General features: G+C 45.5%; 1 protein-coding gene across 4 annotated transcripts; it reads right to left on the reverse strand.

Moving 5' to 3' along the window:
* Positions 1-4041: 4041 nt before the first annotated feature.
* Positions 4042-13688, reverse strand: SELENOS (selenoprotein S). 4 transcript variants are annotated; one of them, XM_036844306.1, is made up of 7 exons: positions 13555-13688; positions 12732-12866; positions 10343-10449; positions 7025-7114; positions 6877-6921; positions 6508-6586; positions 4218-4771 (listed from the first exon to the last, which is right to left on the reverse strand). In XM_036844306.1, the coding sequence occupies exons 1-7, from the start codon at positions 13628-13630 to the stop codon at positions 4692-4694; spliced, it is 612 nt and encodes a 203-aa protein (XP_036700201.1). In that variant the 5' UTR covers positions 13631-13688; the 3' UTR covers positions 4218-4691. The 4 variants fall into 4 exon arrangements, with proteins under 4 accessions (XP_036700202.1, XP_036700201.1, XP_036700203.1 ...); XM_036844308.1 differs by having other exon boundaries at positions 13490-13626; XM_036844307.1 differs by lacking the exon at positions 6877-6921 and having other exon boundaries at positions 4042-4771.
* Between the last annotated feature and the right edge of the window lie 2054 nt (positions 13689-15742).

The following is a 15742-nucleotide window of genomic DNA, read 5'->3' on the forward strand; positions in this document are numbered from 1 at the left end:
CACCTCTGTTTGTTCTTTATTTCTTCTAGGTCTTTGTTGAACATTTCTTGTATCTTCTCAATCTGTGCCTCCAATTCTTTTTCTGAGATCTTGGATCATCTTCACTATCATTACTCTGAATTCTTTTTCCAGTAGATTGCCTATCTCCACTTCACTTAGTTGTTCTTCTGGGGTTTTATCTTGTTCCTTCACCTGGGACATATTCCTCTGCCGTCTCATCTTGTCTAACTTTCTGTGATTGTGGTTTCTGATCTACAGGCTTGCAGGGTTGCATTTCTACTTGATTCTGCTGTCTGCCCTCTGGTGGATGAGGCAGGCTAAGAGGGCTTGTGCAGGCTTCCTGGTGGGAGGGCCTGGTTCCTGCCCTATGGTGGGTGGAGCTGGGTCTTGTCCCTTTGGTGGGCAGGGCTATGCTCAGAAAGACTTCAAGCAGCCTGTCTCCTGATGGGTGGGGCTGTGCTCCAGCCCTGTTTGTTGTTTGGCTTGAGGAGCCTGGAGACTGTTGGGTGGGGCTAGGTCTTGGGGGGGAATTGGCAGCCTCCTGGAGGGTTCACACCAATGAGTACTCACCAGAGCTGCCACTGCCAATGTCTTTGTCGCCACAGCCGTCCCCTACCTCTGCTGGAGACCCTCCAATACTATCAGGTAGGTCTAGCCCAGTCTCTTATGCAGTCACTGCTTTTTCCCCTAGGTCCTGGTGTGCACTAAACCTTGGGTGTGCCCTCCAAGAGTGGAGTTTGTTTCCCCCAGTCCTATGGAATTCCTGAGATCACACCCCACTGACCTTCAAAAGTCAGATTCTCTGGGGGTTCCTCCTCCCATTGCCAGACCCCCAGGTCAGTGGGGTTCAGGACTTTCACTCCTGTGGGAGAACTTCTGTATTATAATTATTTTCCAACTTGTGGGTTGTCCACCTGGTGGGTATGGGATTTGATTTTTTTGCGATTGTGCCCCTCCTACCATCTCGTTGTGGCTTCTTCTTTGTCTTTGGGTATAGGGTATCTTTTTTTGGTAAGTTCCAGCATTTTTTTTGTTGATGGTTGCTCAGCAGTTAGTTGTGATTTCAGTGTAAAGAAGGGATGAGCTCATGCCTTTCTACTCTGCCACCCTTTGCTATCTCCAGTCATTTATTTTTGTTAACTGTGTGATGCTCATCTTCCCCAAACACATCACATGGCCCACGAGGGAAGGGCACGTGTCTGTGCTGTTTACAGCATCTTCTTCATCACCAGACTGACTCTGAGTCTTCAGTTTCCCAGAGCACAGCATCATTTTCTATCTAAGTTCTTTTGAGATACAGTATTTGAATTGGGGTACAATATGCTGACATTTTACTTCAAGCTGCATATACCAATTTGCCTCATCACGACATCATACATTTGTGGTTTCTCCAATGCCACTCACATCGAGTGGCATTACAGTGATGCTTATACCTTTTTGCCTTTTCTAACTCCTTTTGTAACTTTCTTTAACTTCAGCATTTAGAGGTCAGGAAGATCAGGAAAAGCAGCAAGAGACTGATCAGAAAGGCAGGATAAAACCAGACAAGTGCAGAGTCCCAGAAGTCAAGAGAATAGTGTTTTTCAAGGAGTGCTCAATTACTGCAAATGATGAGTGCCGAGAATGATCCATCAGACACATCAACTTAAGAAGAGCTTTTGTGGAACAGATATAACAGCAAATGGAGGAAGAGAAATTGGAGAGAGAATACAGGAACTTGTTCAAGAAGACTAGAAGCGCTGGGCAGGGTAGGCACAGGAGAGAGGTGTGGGCTGTCTTGGGAGTAAAGACCCAGAGTGTGGTGTTATGGAAGGCAAGAGAAGGGAGCACTGCAAGGAGGGTCAAGTGCTGGCAGGTCAAGTAAGACGAAACCAAAAACTCCACTGGGGCGTGAAAGAGAATTATCCAGGAAGAGCACCTTCAGCATTAAGCAGCATTAATCTGTTCCTGATGAGTGGAGACAACTCAAAGCTCACTCTAGAGCACCAGAGGGAACCAGGGCTTTGGGTATGTGATGTGGCTTTGTTCTTATGAGAAAGACTTGATGGCATGGTGGAGAGGAGGAAGCGAGGGAAGAGTGGTCCTTGAGAAGGAGGGAATAGTTCCTTTCTCCTCCTGCAGAGGCAGGTGCATTTGGCCAAGGACACAACTCTAGCAACCAGAAAGTTTCAGCTGAAGGTCTGTGCATATTTTGCCCCACGTTTACTAATGTTGCTCCATGACCAGGATGGACTGGGTCACGCATTCATCATTTAAACCTTAATAGCTCTCAAGTGTCTACTGCATCAGTTTCAAGCTGCTGGCAGTCTATACTGGGTTTATGCTGTGAATCCAGCTGCAGCCCCTCCATTGAAGCATGAGGCAGTGTTCTGCTGGTTTGACACAGCTCTGACCCATCCCTTCTTCCCCATGGGCCTCAGGTTCTAGCCCCACTTCCTCATTCTTTCAATATCAGCAGAGGACCTATCTCTTCTGGAAAGAGATATCTCCTACCTCTTCTGGTCCACCCTTCTGGAATGCTTACTGCCCTAGACTTGTAGCACACAATTTTCACCCAAGTATTCACTATTCCACATGGTAACTGTTTCATTAGCTAAATCAAGCTCCCATCTTGGTTATCTATGGCCCTTGGCTATTAGGAACACAAGGACAAAGTAGACTATAGTGATCAGGGCCTTGGACCAGTTGACCCTCTAAGCTTCAGTTTCTGAAAACCAAGGTTAATTAGAAGTACCTACCTCACAGGATTGTAGTGAGGATTAACTATAAATGTATGTGCCTGGCACACAGCCAGTGCTCTTCAAATGCTAACTATTACACAAATTAGTTTCCTTCTCCCCTTTATTATCTCCCAATCAATTCTCCACATTGCACCACCCCCTCCACCACCACCTCATGGTGCCAGATTCAAGGTGGGTACACAGAACTCATTGTTTCTTCCTATGTGTCCCTGACTTGATAATTCCTAAATTTACGGGAACAAAATGAGGTTTGAGGGAAAAGTCACAGCTAATAGTGTACTGAAACATGCCCTTCCACTTCTAAAATGAATAGTTGAGAGCTGCTTAACATAAGTTTTCAGCTACAGAAAATATATTAAAGGAAGAATTCTTTAAAAGTTCCTTTAAATCCTACAGGGAATCTCTCTATATGTAAATAACAAACCTGGGTAAAATATTTTAACCCAAGTCTAAAACTTCCCATGTTGTGAGTCTTCCATGCTGGTGGAAAGCCAATCTGGGTAAAAACTGGTAATTCAGATAAAGATTCAAGGGTTTTCCTAACCCTCAGGAGACCCACCCTGGTTTTCAATGACCCTCTCTTCTGCCAGGAACTCCCACATTCCTCCACTCAAAATTTCACTCAAATGTCTCCAGACCCAAACACTTGATTTTGACTACTCCAGCCCATTTGTTTGCAATCACACTGTCTTCAAAGTCCTGTTTTCACTCCCTCCAGCCTTCCCCAAGAGATTTTAAGCCCCCTAAGACCAGACTATATTTTTCCTTTATATATATCAAGAGACAACTACAGAGTATTTCACATACTCAACATATGTTGATTAATTTACATGAGACCTTTCTGGAATACTTTCCCAGCTAATCATCACTATTCTGCAGGTTAATTTTGTTCCTTCTTACAATCTTGACGTAAAGCAGGGATCAGCAAACTATAGCAGGCAGGACAAATCCAACCCATGAGCTAAGAATTTTTAAATGTTTTTAACAATCCTTTAAAAATGTAAAAAAATAAAGACTATGCAACTGCAAAGTCTAAAATATTTACTATCAGGCCCTTTATAGCATACTTGACAGAGGTTCTAGACAAGGACATAAGAAATGAGTGCAAGAGGGATGACCCACAGGGCTCCAAGAAACCTCATTGGCCCCTGAGGTACCTCTAGGCAAGATGTTTCTTTATCCTCTTAATTCAGAAACTCAACTCCAAGTGCCTGATTTTGTGGATAAACCCAAGGAGCCTGCCAACTCTGAAAATCACTACAGCTGTCTGCCACTTGCCATGCTCATTGCAGGTGAGGAATGAGAAGGGAAAATAAGTAATATTAGTGGGAGGTTATGAATAATAAAAAGCTGTGTAATATTAGATAGACAAATTCAAGTTCATAATGAAATCTCCTTAAATTTGATAAAGATGCTGAAAATGTTCCTTGCAATCATTTTTTTTTAATATTTACAGTTGTTTTTTTTTTTTTTTTTAACAAAGCTCTGTACATAAAAATAAATATACAGAAACAACCCCATCAACTCTCTACATCAGTAATCCTCGCTGGTGGGCTCACCATTTACAAGGAAGACATCATTCAATGCAACCTGTCACAGAGACTGTCCTACCAGCAAGGACCTGTTAACTTTAAGGATCATTGTCAGGTCTCTTTTATCAAGATCGCCAATCACTTGGAGGCCTTTAGCTATCAACTAGCAATGACCCATGAAATCAGTGAACACAGTCACTGGCTTCAGTGCAGTGTGACCAACTGCAACTACTGCCTAGTGGCCACATCCACACTCCATGCTGCCTTCAACCCTTGAAGACACAGGTGCAGTTAAGAACAGAAAGAAAGCCCCCTCCCCCTGGGTAGTCACTGTGAAAAGCGTGCATAAGGCAATTGAGTCGAGGGTTAAGGATTCATCTTGCTAGTGTCAAAAGCAACACTAACAAGATTCTTAGCCTCATCCACCAGACGATGGACCTCTGCGTCCAGGTCTCCAGGAGCAGGTTCCACCTCCTTCACCAGACAAAGGGTTGTAACCTGTGAAAAGAGAAAGGAAGCAGAACAGTGCTGGAAATGTTCTGTATCAAACATAAAATTGTGAGCCTGATGTGCAAAGCACTGCAAAGATATGGATTCTAGTCTCACAACATTTTCATAGAACTTTCAGCTACCATTATGACAAAAAAAGTTTACATAGTCATTGCAGTTTGAACTGACTTTCTGGTGGGAATAAAACAAGCCATTCAGTTTCTCTGTTTTAACTCTCCAAACACGAAAAACTACCCAAAACACACAAAAAAATTTGCCCAAAAAACCTCTCAAGATGGCTGGATTTAAGTATATAAAGGCTTCTAACTGCAGTGCTTAATAAAATGTATACATTGAAATAAGAACTGCTCAACCTACAGAAAATGAATTTAAAAAAACAAAATCAAAAAGAATGGAACTTGTTACTTCCACCAGTCAGAACTGGGTAATCCACATGCCCCAGTCCCCAACCCCATCCCTGCCCACTCATTAGCTTCCTAAAGTTAATGGACATTTAGCAACCAGGTTGACTGATCACGCTTTAGCGCCAGCAAGACGTTAAATGGGGTGGCTTTGCTCCTTACTTACTATAGAATCTTTGGTCACTAACTCCCTGTGCCTCAGTTTCCTTATTTGTAAAGCCAGGCCAGACAAAGCCCCTAGCCCCAGATGCATTCTATTTTCTACAATTCTCTCCTAAATACCACCACTCTTTGCTCTGAAAAATAGTCTTGGAAGACTATTCCTTGCTTGGAACAAGAAAAAGATTTAAAAGAGCATTTCCTTTTCAGACACACCATTTCCCTACAGCAAGCCAGCTTTGGGTTTCGTCGGAGCCCAGCCTTGATGGGCAGCCCAGCTTGTGTCCAGTCTGCACAGAGCCCAGGTTCCAGACTCCTGACAGTCCTCCAATAGGCCAGCCAGGCTTCCACACCTCTGCCTCTGCAGCACCTCCCCACAGAAAACCCCTCTCCCGGACGGAGGATAGTCTTTGGCCTAAAACTGGTTCCTACACAAAGTATTTTAATGCCTTTGCCCTCCCCTCTCTCAGGATTAACGGGGAACTCCTGGCAGATCACAAAGGTTACTTATTTTCATTTGTGTGGGAGTCCTGTCTTCCCAAAAGGACGTGTAAGTCCTTAAGGATGGGGTAAGGACAGACTGCTATGGTTAGAGGGCTCAAGGATGTTGCATGCAGCAGCTCTCTGAATGAACATCTGTCCATGCCTCCTTGAGAAAGTTATTTGTAAGAAACAAGGCGGCCCTGGTTGGAAAGACCAAAACCCCTGTCTCCTAGCCCCTTGACAAACTTATTTGCAATATGTGCAAACTATTCCTCGCCCCACTTACCACTCCCCTTACAGGACTGTGTGGGATCAAGTGAGAATACTAAAATACAAATGCAACCATCCCAATTATTTCCTGAGGGCCTTGAGTGACCTCCTTTTTCAACTGCCAATCAAATGCTGACTTCTGTGAGGCCAAGGAGGTTATAGGCCTCCTGGAAACAGGACTTGAGCCCACATCACTGCCCAAGGCCCACTGGGCAACAGCAGGGCTCAGCAGGTTGGTGACTTCCAGCCACTGAGGGTTGCTCTGCATCTGTTTCTTTTATTTAATCTTCATAATCCTAAACTTAGGAATTAGCCTCAATTTACGGACAATGAAACAAGGAAAAAGAATCTTGTTTTTAAAGGTAAGTGTATCCTGTAATTGTTCAGAATGCTTTGATGTTTGGTACTTACCTCCTCGCCGCAAGGGCTTTCTGTCAGATTTTCGTTTTGGGATGACTGATGAAGTAGAAGGCCCAGGACTGTCTTCTTCCTGTGTGAACATACACAGGCTTAAGAATCTAGTTAAAAACTTTCTACTCCAGGGACTTCCTTGGTGGTGCAGTAGTTAAGAATCCGCCTGCCAATGAAGGGGACACGGGTTTAAGCCCTGGTCTGGGAAGATCCCACATGCCGTGGAGCAACAAAGCCCACGAGCTACAACTACTGAGCCCACGTGCCACAACTACTGAAACCCATGCGTCTAGAGCCCGTGCTCCACAACAAGAGAAGCCACTGCAATGAGAAGCCCACACACCGCAACGAAGAGTAGCCCCAGCTCACCGCAACCAGAGAAAGCCCGCGCGCAGCAACAAAGACCCAACGCAGCTAAAAATAAACGGATAGATTTATTAAAAAAAAAAAACAAAATACGTTCTACTCCAGGAATCTTCTACTTGAAAAAAATCCACTAGGCCGAAGGCTACATCACCTGAGGCTTTCTTGTATTTCCTTTGTAACTTTTTCCTTCTTGCATGCTATCCCACATTTCAATCTTCTGTCTCCTTTTTTCTTCTTCAAGCTGAGGAAGAATCACACGTTGTACAGAATGAATTCATAAGCTACCATCTTTCTCAAAGAAAATGTAATTTTAATAATTTTTAATTTAAACATCCTTCAAAACACACCTTCACCTGCACTTTCTTCAGTTAATAAAACAGTTGTCATCTAGTGGTGTGAGTTTAACTCACCAACAGAACCTTTTGTTTTTGTACACTATTAAAGAAAGCAAAAAGTGTCATGGAGAAAAGAATACCGACTCTTCTTCTAAACTGGACATTTTTGGTAACATAGAATAACGCTGACCTGGAAAGGGTGAACGTGGCTGGCAGGCCTGCTTTGTTGCTACCTGGTTGTGTCACCTGAGGAAAGTCACTTAACCCCTCTACTTCAAAGGCTATGAGGATCCAATGAGAGCAGATCTGAAAGTTCTTTGAAAGTCAATACTACGGAAGCGTAAGGGAAAACTAATCTCAGCAGAAAACTATGTCCAACAATGAGCACCTGAGAAAGCTTATACAGTAATTATGCAGTAAGCAGGAGGGAAACACAGTGCCCTGGGTCTTTGACTCTGCTTTCTCCTCCTTGAAGAAGAACTGGGTACTGCAACTTACACAAAAGTCACTAACTCTCTCATTCCCAGTAGAATCCAGACCCAAACTTTAGTTCATTCTGGTTCCAATTAAACTGTGATATCGCAAAGATATGCAAGAAGATGCCTTAGAAAGCACATATTCAGAAATTTCTTGATGGATTTCAGGGTTCATCACTGCTAAATCCACATGTCTGTCCCTTCATGCTTCCACTGTCTGCAAGTACAGGAGGTCAAAGAGGAAACAGTCTCTTGATCTGAAGGTTGTTTTATGCTCATAGCTAACAAGGAAAACACCAGAATGGAACACTGCTGACAAATCCTGAGACCACAAACAAGACAGCTGACTGAACTGTGAGTCAGGCAGATTCTGTTTGTTAAGTTTGTTAAATACACAGAACTACAACTTTAAAACTGAACATAGGCTTCTATCCTCTCCAATTTTAGGAGGCGCACATTACAATTTTTAAAAATAATCTTTTAGGGTTTCCCTGGTGGTGCAGTGGTTGAGAATCTGCCTGCCAATGCAGGGGACACGGGTTCGAGCCCTGGTCCGGGAAGATCCCACATGCCGCGGAGCAACTAGGCCCGTGAGCCACAACTACTGAGCCTGCGCGTCTGGAGCCTGTGCTCCGCAACAAGAGAGGCCACGACAGTGAAAGGCCCACGCACCGCGATGAAGACTGGCCCCCGCTTGCCGCGACTAGAGAAAGCCCTCGCACAGAAATGAAGACCCAACGCAGCCAAAAATAAAGTAATTAATTAATTAATTTAAAAAAAATCTTTTAAAAGCTTTTTTTCAGAGCTACATCAACAAATTGGATAAATGATCAGGCTGTTTTACTTATGCAAAAAACTCAGACCCTCAAGTCATTAATTTTGACATGTAGAAGGAATTCAACTTACTCTATGGCTCCAGAAACAAAACAAATGGTTGGAAATCAGCAAAGGAAAAAACTAAAATAAAACTGCTTAAAAATGGCATCTATGTATACTATGCTGCCATTTCTATGTAAAAATGATACATGTATGTGTTTATATATGGATAAAATGTTTCTGGAAAAATACCTAAAAAGCTTACCATGGAATGCTTGGGCAGCAGTAGGTAGGGGAGCAAGGAAGGCAGAGACTTAATTTTCATAGTACAGATTTTTGTATCATGAATTTGTTTTAACGTCATGTGATTTAGAAAACTACATAAATAATAGCAATGTGCTAATACATTTTAGGTTAGTGACTATTTAAGTGGAAGATGGGCAACCCACTGAACACTGAAGAAGGCTGCTGAGAAAGGTGACCAAGAGGGCCGAATGTGTGTAGTAGGTGTTGTCTTATTCTGTCCTTTCCCTCTGGGCTCCAGCCAAGCTGTGGAGACCAGCCATGTATTGGATGACCATGCAGACCCAGCACTGGCAGAAAGGCACTCCATACTAGAAACACCAGAGACACATGCCAAGACCAGGAGGAAGACCAACTTCTCTGGCTTCCTTCTGAGGAGAAAAAGAGGGTCCCAGAAACATCTGCACTGAAACTAGAAAGCAGAGACTACACTTAGTTGTTTCACTTACAGAGAATGGGTCCAACCTGGTGGGTGACCTTACTCCTGTGAAGAGCAGCACAACCCACCTGGCTGCTCACATCACTTCAATAGCAGCCTTTGGTTCTTCCTCCCCCCGCCCCCCAAAACCTTTTACCACCCCTACAACCAAACCATGTGTCTTTAAAAAAATCTTTCAAAACTCCATCTCCTGCTCTCCATCTTGACCCTGGGTTGAGCCCATCGCCACCCTCCCCTGGCTCTCCTTCAATCCACTGAAGAGCGGCCCCACCAAGCCAGGTCATATGACATGCACGGCTTGAAACCAACCATGGAGCAAGAGGCTGAATGTGTGTCTGGTGGTACGGCTCCTGTACACAGCAAACAGTTTTGTTGGGTGAAATGCTGCTGTGAGGGAACCACTTAAAAGTAAAAACATAAATACAAGACACCTTTCAAGAGTATTTCCCCCCTAGGACGTCCCTGGTGGTGCAGTGGTTGAGAATCTGCCTGCCAATGCAGGGGACATGGGTTCGAGCCCTGGTCTGGGAAGATCCCACATGCCGTGGAGCAACTAGGCCCGTGAGCCACAACTACTGAGCCTGCGCGTCAAAAGAGGCCGCGAGGGGCTTCCCTGGTGGCGCAGTGGTTGAGAGTCTGCCTGCCAATGCAGGGGACATGGGTTCGAGCCCTGGTCTGGGAGGATCCCACATGCCGCGGGGCGACTAGGCCCGTGAGCCACAATTGCTGAGCCTGCGCGTCTGGAGCCTTGTGCTCCGCTACAAGAGAGGCCGCGATAGTGAGAGGCCTGTGCACCGCGATGAAGAGTGGCCCCCGCTCGCCGCAACTAGAGAAAGCCCTCGCACAGAAACGAAGACCCAACACAGCCAAAAATAAATAAATAAATAAATAAATAATTTTTTTAAAAAAAGAGTATTTCCCCCCTAAACAGTAAGAAATTGCACAAGGAAAACATGCTGAGCAATACTTAGCTAAGTGGAAATGATTCGGCCTGAAATAGTTATTCTCTGTATCCACCCTAATGCGCGGGCACACGCGCACACACACTTTTACCCACTAAACCTCAAATACCACGTATTCAAACTAAAACCAGTTCATACCTGTCTTAGTTTCTCCTTATGCTTTTCAACTTGTGCATTTAATTCATCTTGCATTTTCAAACGAGCAGCTGCTAAAGCCTCCTGTCGTTTAACAACAATATCAGGTTCTAAAATGTCAGAAAAAATTTGGGATAAAGCACCTTGTGTAATATAAAATGGAAACTCTTGAGGTCTATATTATTAGAAGTGTACAGAAGTCAGGCAATGCAAGAATATACTTTTACATGAATAAGTCTATTCTTCTGCATATATTTTACTGCTTAAGGGGGGGGGGGCAGCGGACTATCCCATCGCCACAGTTCATAGGCCTTGTTAAATATCCAAAGCATCAGAAATCTCTGTTCAAAACAGATTTCTGGGCTCCCTGAGCAATTCCAATTCAGAGAGTCTGGCATGGGCTCCGAGACTGAAATGTAAGTGGTCTGACGGCCAGTGAGATTCCATTCCACAACCTGGATACCTCCTAACACCCAGTCTCTAGGTTGACCAGAACTCTAGAAGACAACCAACGAAAAAGTTTTCTGATCATTAGCCATCACCTAATTAGCCCAGGTCTATACCAGAAAAAGGTAAAGATCTTTAGGTATTTTATCCTTGTTTTTACAGGAAAAAAAAAAAGAGAAAAATCCTTCCAGCTAGCATTAATAGAAATGACCACCCCAGGTATCTGTTTTTATCTGGCTTAGAAAACAAAGCAAATTATATAAATACACAATCAATTTCTCTATTTTACTCAGACCACTGTGTTTAAGGAGCACTAACGGGAACTATGCAGTGCTTTGACTAATTTTGTAAACAAGGAAACAAACTAGAACTTATATGTTCACATCAGTATCATCCAAAGGATATGCGATCATCATTACTTACAGATAGTTAGCAGTGGAAACAGGTCACCTAACTGAATCCACGTAAAACAGGGGCCAAAATAGCACAGGGGTGTGTCTGTGGTGACAGAGATGACTAGACCTTTATCTTTAAAAACAAAATTATAGGGGCTTCCCTGGTGGCGCAGTGGTTGAGAATCTGCCTGCCAATGCAGGGGACACGGGTTCGAGCCCTGGTCTGGGAGGATCCCACATGCCGTGGAGCAACTGGGCCCATGAGCCACAATTACTGAGCCTGCGCGTCTGGAGCCTGTGCTCCGCAACGGGAGAGGCCGTGATAATGAGAGGCCCACGCACTGCGATGAAGAGTGGCCCCCACTTGCCACAACTGGAGAAAGCCCTCGCACAGAAACGAAGACCCAACACAGCCATAAATTACTTACTTACTTAATTAATTAATTAAAATACTTTAAAAAAAAAATTATAGTTCCACTTTATAGAAATGTGAATTGTGGTAACATTTGGAACTGTTGGATCATTCTTACAATAAAATTAATGTGTGGATTTTTTTAACCTAATTTTTCTAACAAAATTGTACAACACAAGGTAACACCTTTCACTGCACATATACTTTTTTGCAGTGCTTCATTAGAACAAACTCCTCTTCTGAGATGCCCATCCCATTATCTTATAAATCTACTCTTCAGCTGTCGGCAGGTCTCACAGAGCCAGGGATGGCTGTACCAAGTGACTGTTCCCTAACACCAGTCATCCACTTCACAAAATCCTGGAACTTAAGCAAGATTTACTTTGTACTTTGTAGTTTTTATTGGATATATACAGCCAACAACCAAAAATGCTGAGATAATGGCAGGACCACAGGGTTTCATGGGAGAGGAGAGTGAAGGAATTTTCTAAGTCTTTCTGCTAATGACTACTTTTGTGTTATGTTTGCTTTCCTCCCCAGCCTCAGTAACTGTGGTGGCTCAGATGACTAATGATTTGTATTTATTTAATTATACTGCTATTCTCAAGACACTTAACATTTCTTTTAGATATGTCCTCAGAAACTGTAGCTTCTAACTAGTTAAAAAGCTACTGTTTTAGAGGGAATGAGTTTTTGAAACAGCCAGGTGTAATCTGATATCAGGTCTGATGAGTAAGTTGTGAAAATTAAAATGCGGTGGATGTGAAGAACTAAGGCTGAGTTTGTCATTCACGATGGTTCTAGAGATAAATGAGACTTAGTAGGCAGACCCACAAGTATGGAGCAGCTGTGAAGTCTTCATTTTAATCTCTCCTGTAAATGAAAAACCATGCAACACGATATGCAGTGAGTGCTCTACACACCATCAAGCAGGTTTTTCATCCCATCAAAAACTCTGAAATTAAAACAAAACAAAACAACACTATTGCAAATCACCAAAATCAACTTCCTAAGCATAAAATAGTTTTCTTCCCACACAGATCAGAAACGTACTTCTTACCCTTAACAACAGACTAACTTTTAAATACTAAAACAAGTAGGCGTAAAGCCATGCCTTCATTTGTTATCAGGCACTAACCCAGAGCAGCGGCAGCTCGATCCAGCTGCCTCTGCCTCAAGGCCCTCAGCCGGGTGGAGAGCTTCTGAAAGACCACGTAGAGAAGAATGCAGCTGAAGACGATGTACCAGCCATAGGTAGCCAGCAGGGAGCCCACTGAAAAGAAGAAAATAGTTTTCAAGAAACTAAAAATGATACTACACTGGACTTTTCTATAAAATTAAACAAAAGCAAAAGAAGCGTAGCTCCTGTCCTCAAAACCTTCACGGTGTAGCTGAAGACCTAAGTAGGCAGTTAAAATAGCGAGAAATACAACAATTCAGGGATCACTGAGAAGGGGCTTCTCAGCTACCTGGGGAATAGGAGGGGCAAGTCCGGAGGACGTGGGGCACGCCAGCTGGGTTTTGAGGAGTGAAGGGAAGTGTATCCGACTCAGGAGGGCAAAGGCCTTTCAGATCCAGACTACGTTAGAAAGGGGTGCCCATGGAGGGCTGATACAGCGCCGGATTTTGGGGGCGTGCGTGGGGGTACGGAGTCGAGGGGCTGAGGCTTGAAGGCAAACGCCAAGGGCGGAGTGACCCCAGTAACCGCAAACCCGGAAGGCTTGCTTCGCATAAAGTAAAGGACTCGCGCAAAAAAGGGCCGACCGCAACGTCCGAGGAAGCACCGCTCTGGGAGGGCCTCCACGCGCGCTTCGGGACACCGCCCGGGCCTGCGTGCAGCGCCAACATCCGGCTCTCGGCCAGGTCCGGCCCAGAGGGCAGAGGAGAACGACTCACCGAACATGGCGGCGCGCCGAAGGTGGCGGCGCAAACCCGCTACCCTGCGGCCCGCGCCGACTCACCCGTGACGTGAAGGAAGCGCAGCCCCTCGGTCTCTAGGGCTGGCCGCGTGGACAGCTGATCCCCGTCCCGCTCCATGGTCGCCGTCGCCTGGCCTGGCCCGGCCAAACCCGGCTGCGTCAGCTCCAGCCTTAGCCTTCCGGCCGGCCCTTACGTACACGTGGCACGTCTGGGGCCGGCGTCCCGTCGTCCCGGCCAATCGCGTCGCGACCCGGCCCAGATACTCGGCCTATCGCCGCGAGGGCGTGGCTGAAAGGGGGGGCAGTGAGCGATCCGGGAAGGGCAGGGCGAGCTGTGCCCTGAGGGGAGCCCCACCGCCCGCTGCGCACTGGGTTGTCTGGCGGCTACCTGACTGACTTCCCAGCCGACTCCGAATCGAATGTTTACCTTTGCACTGATTGGACACCGAGGTCGCAGGAGGTTGGGGCCGCCGAGAAACAGGATTTGCGCCCAGGCCCTTGCTCCGGGCACATTGGGCAACAGAACTCGGCCGATTGGCGATTCCCAGCCGTTGGGGGTTGCAGCCAAGGTCTGCCCCACCAAGCTGTAAAGAGCCTTCTCCTGCCGCTGCCGGTGTTACCTTTCAGGCTAAGAAAGTCCCCGCCGACCCCCGCGGTTCTCTCCTCGGGAATCAAAACCTCTTGGGAAAGAATTATCATAACAATGGCTCCAACACGCACTGAATCTTACTGAGTAGTATCACAAGACGTCACAGTTATTTATAATAATGTCCTGGCTGTTTTCCCTGCCTGCGATGCCCTCCTCTACCCCCTTCCACTCCTCACCCGTCAACGCCTCTCTGAGCCCTACCTTAACCACCCTATTTGAAATTTGACCTTGAGGCATTTTTGGAGAAGGATTTAAAGTGAACATACCCAGCCGTGTCTCAAAAGAAGGGCTGAGAATTAGGAAGAGAAAATAATGAGCAGGCGATGACTTCAGAGCGCGCCGCCATCGCCACCGCCTTCACGAGCACCAACGCGACGCTGAGGTACCACTGGGGCTTCCACCGCCGATTTGCCTAGAAGTTCTTCAAAGGGATCAGCTCCTGGAACCGCACAACGACATCTTCAGCGGTGTGTCAGAAAGCAATAAAAGAGGAGATTCTTGGGCTTCTCTGGTGGCGCAGTGGTTGAGAGTCTGCCTGCTAGTGCAGGGGACGCGGGTTCGAGCCCTGGTCTGGGGGGATCCCACATGCCGCGGAGCAACTGGGCCCGTTCGCCACAACTGCTGAGCCTGCGCGTCTGGAGCCTGTGCTCCGCAACAGGAGACGCCACGATGGTGGGAGGCCCGCGCGCCGCGATGAAGAGTGGCCCCCGCTTGCCGCAGCTGGGGGAAGCCCTCGCACGGAGACGAAGACCCAACACAGCCAAATAAATAAATAAATAATTTAAAAAAAAAAAAAAAAAGAGGAGATTCTTATAGAAGGTCTTGCGTTCATGGGCCATGGCAAATAGAAGACTGAAAGCTCTTCTTCATCTTGAAAATGGGCTTCTCAAATCGGGATTGAGGACTCTGGATTTTATCAATTAAGACTGAAGACCCATTGATTTGATGAGTTTAGAAGGAGGAATTTTATTCCTTCACCACCACCCACACCCCCACCCCCAAGTTTCTGAAGATGATGAACTCTTTGCTTTGAGGTGGCTTCTCACTTGCCCTGGCATCTTGCAGGAACTCAATGTGCTAAAACTGAACGACTTCTTGGGATTACAGTTGCAATACTGGATCTGGGATCAGCTTAAAATATACCTTGTATGTAAATACTGATGAACTACTCAGGATGACTAGGGTTACCTGACCTCTTTGTTTATACTCTGGACAGTAGGTACACTGTACTGGGGTCACTGTTCATGGAAACAGCTGGTTAGGACCTCTCTATCAGGGAGTGAGTGCTCAGAAAAAGGATCTGGCACAACAGTTTCAGTCAATGCTTGGAGTGTCAACTAAAAAATTATTCACAACCTGGAAGTTGAGAATTATGTTTTATTTGGTGGAATTTTTTTAGGACTTCAAGCCAGGGAGGCAGCATTTCAAGTGACCCTGAGGAGGTGAGGGGGGAGCTTAGGTTATATAGGAGTTTGCAACAAAGGGCAGGTAGTCGGAACATCAAAGATTACTGTTAACTAAAGAAAACAAGAAATCCCAAATTAAGGAGTTTAGCGCTTTCCTCTGCATGGGAAGATGCAA

The sequence above is a fragment of the Balaenoptera musculus genome, chromosome 2, assembly GCF_009873245.2.
Source record: "Balaenoptera musculus isolate JJ_BM4_2016_0621 chromosome 2, mBalMus1.pri.v3, whole genome shotgun sequence".
NCBI classification, from domain to species: Eukaryota; Metazoa; Chordata; class Mammalia; order Artiodactyla; family Balaenopteridae; genus Balaenoptera; species Balaenoptera musculus.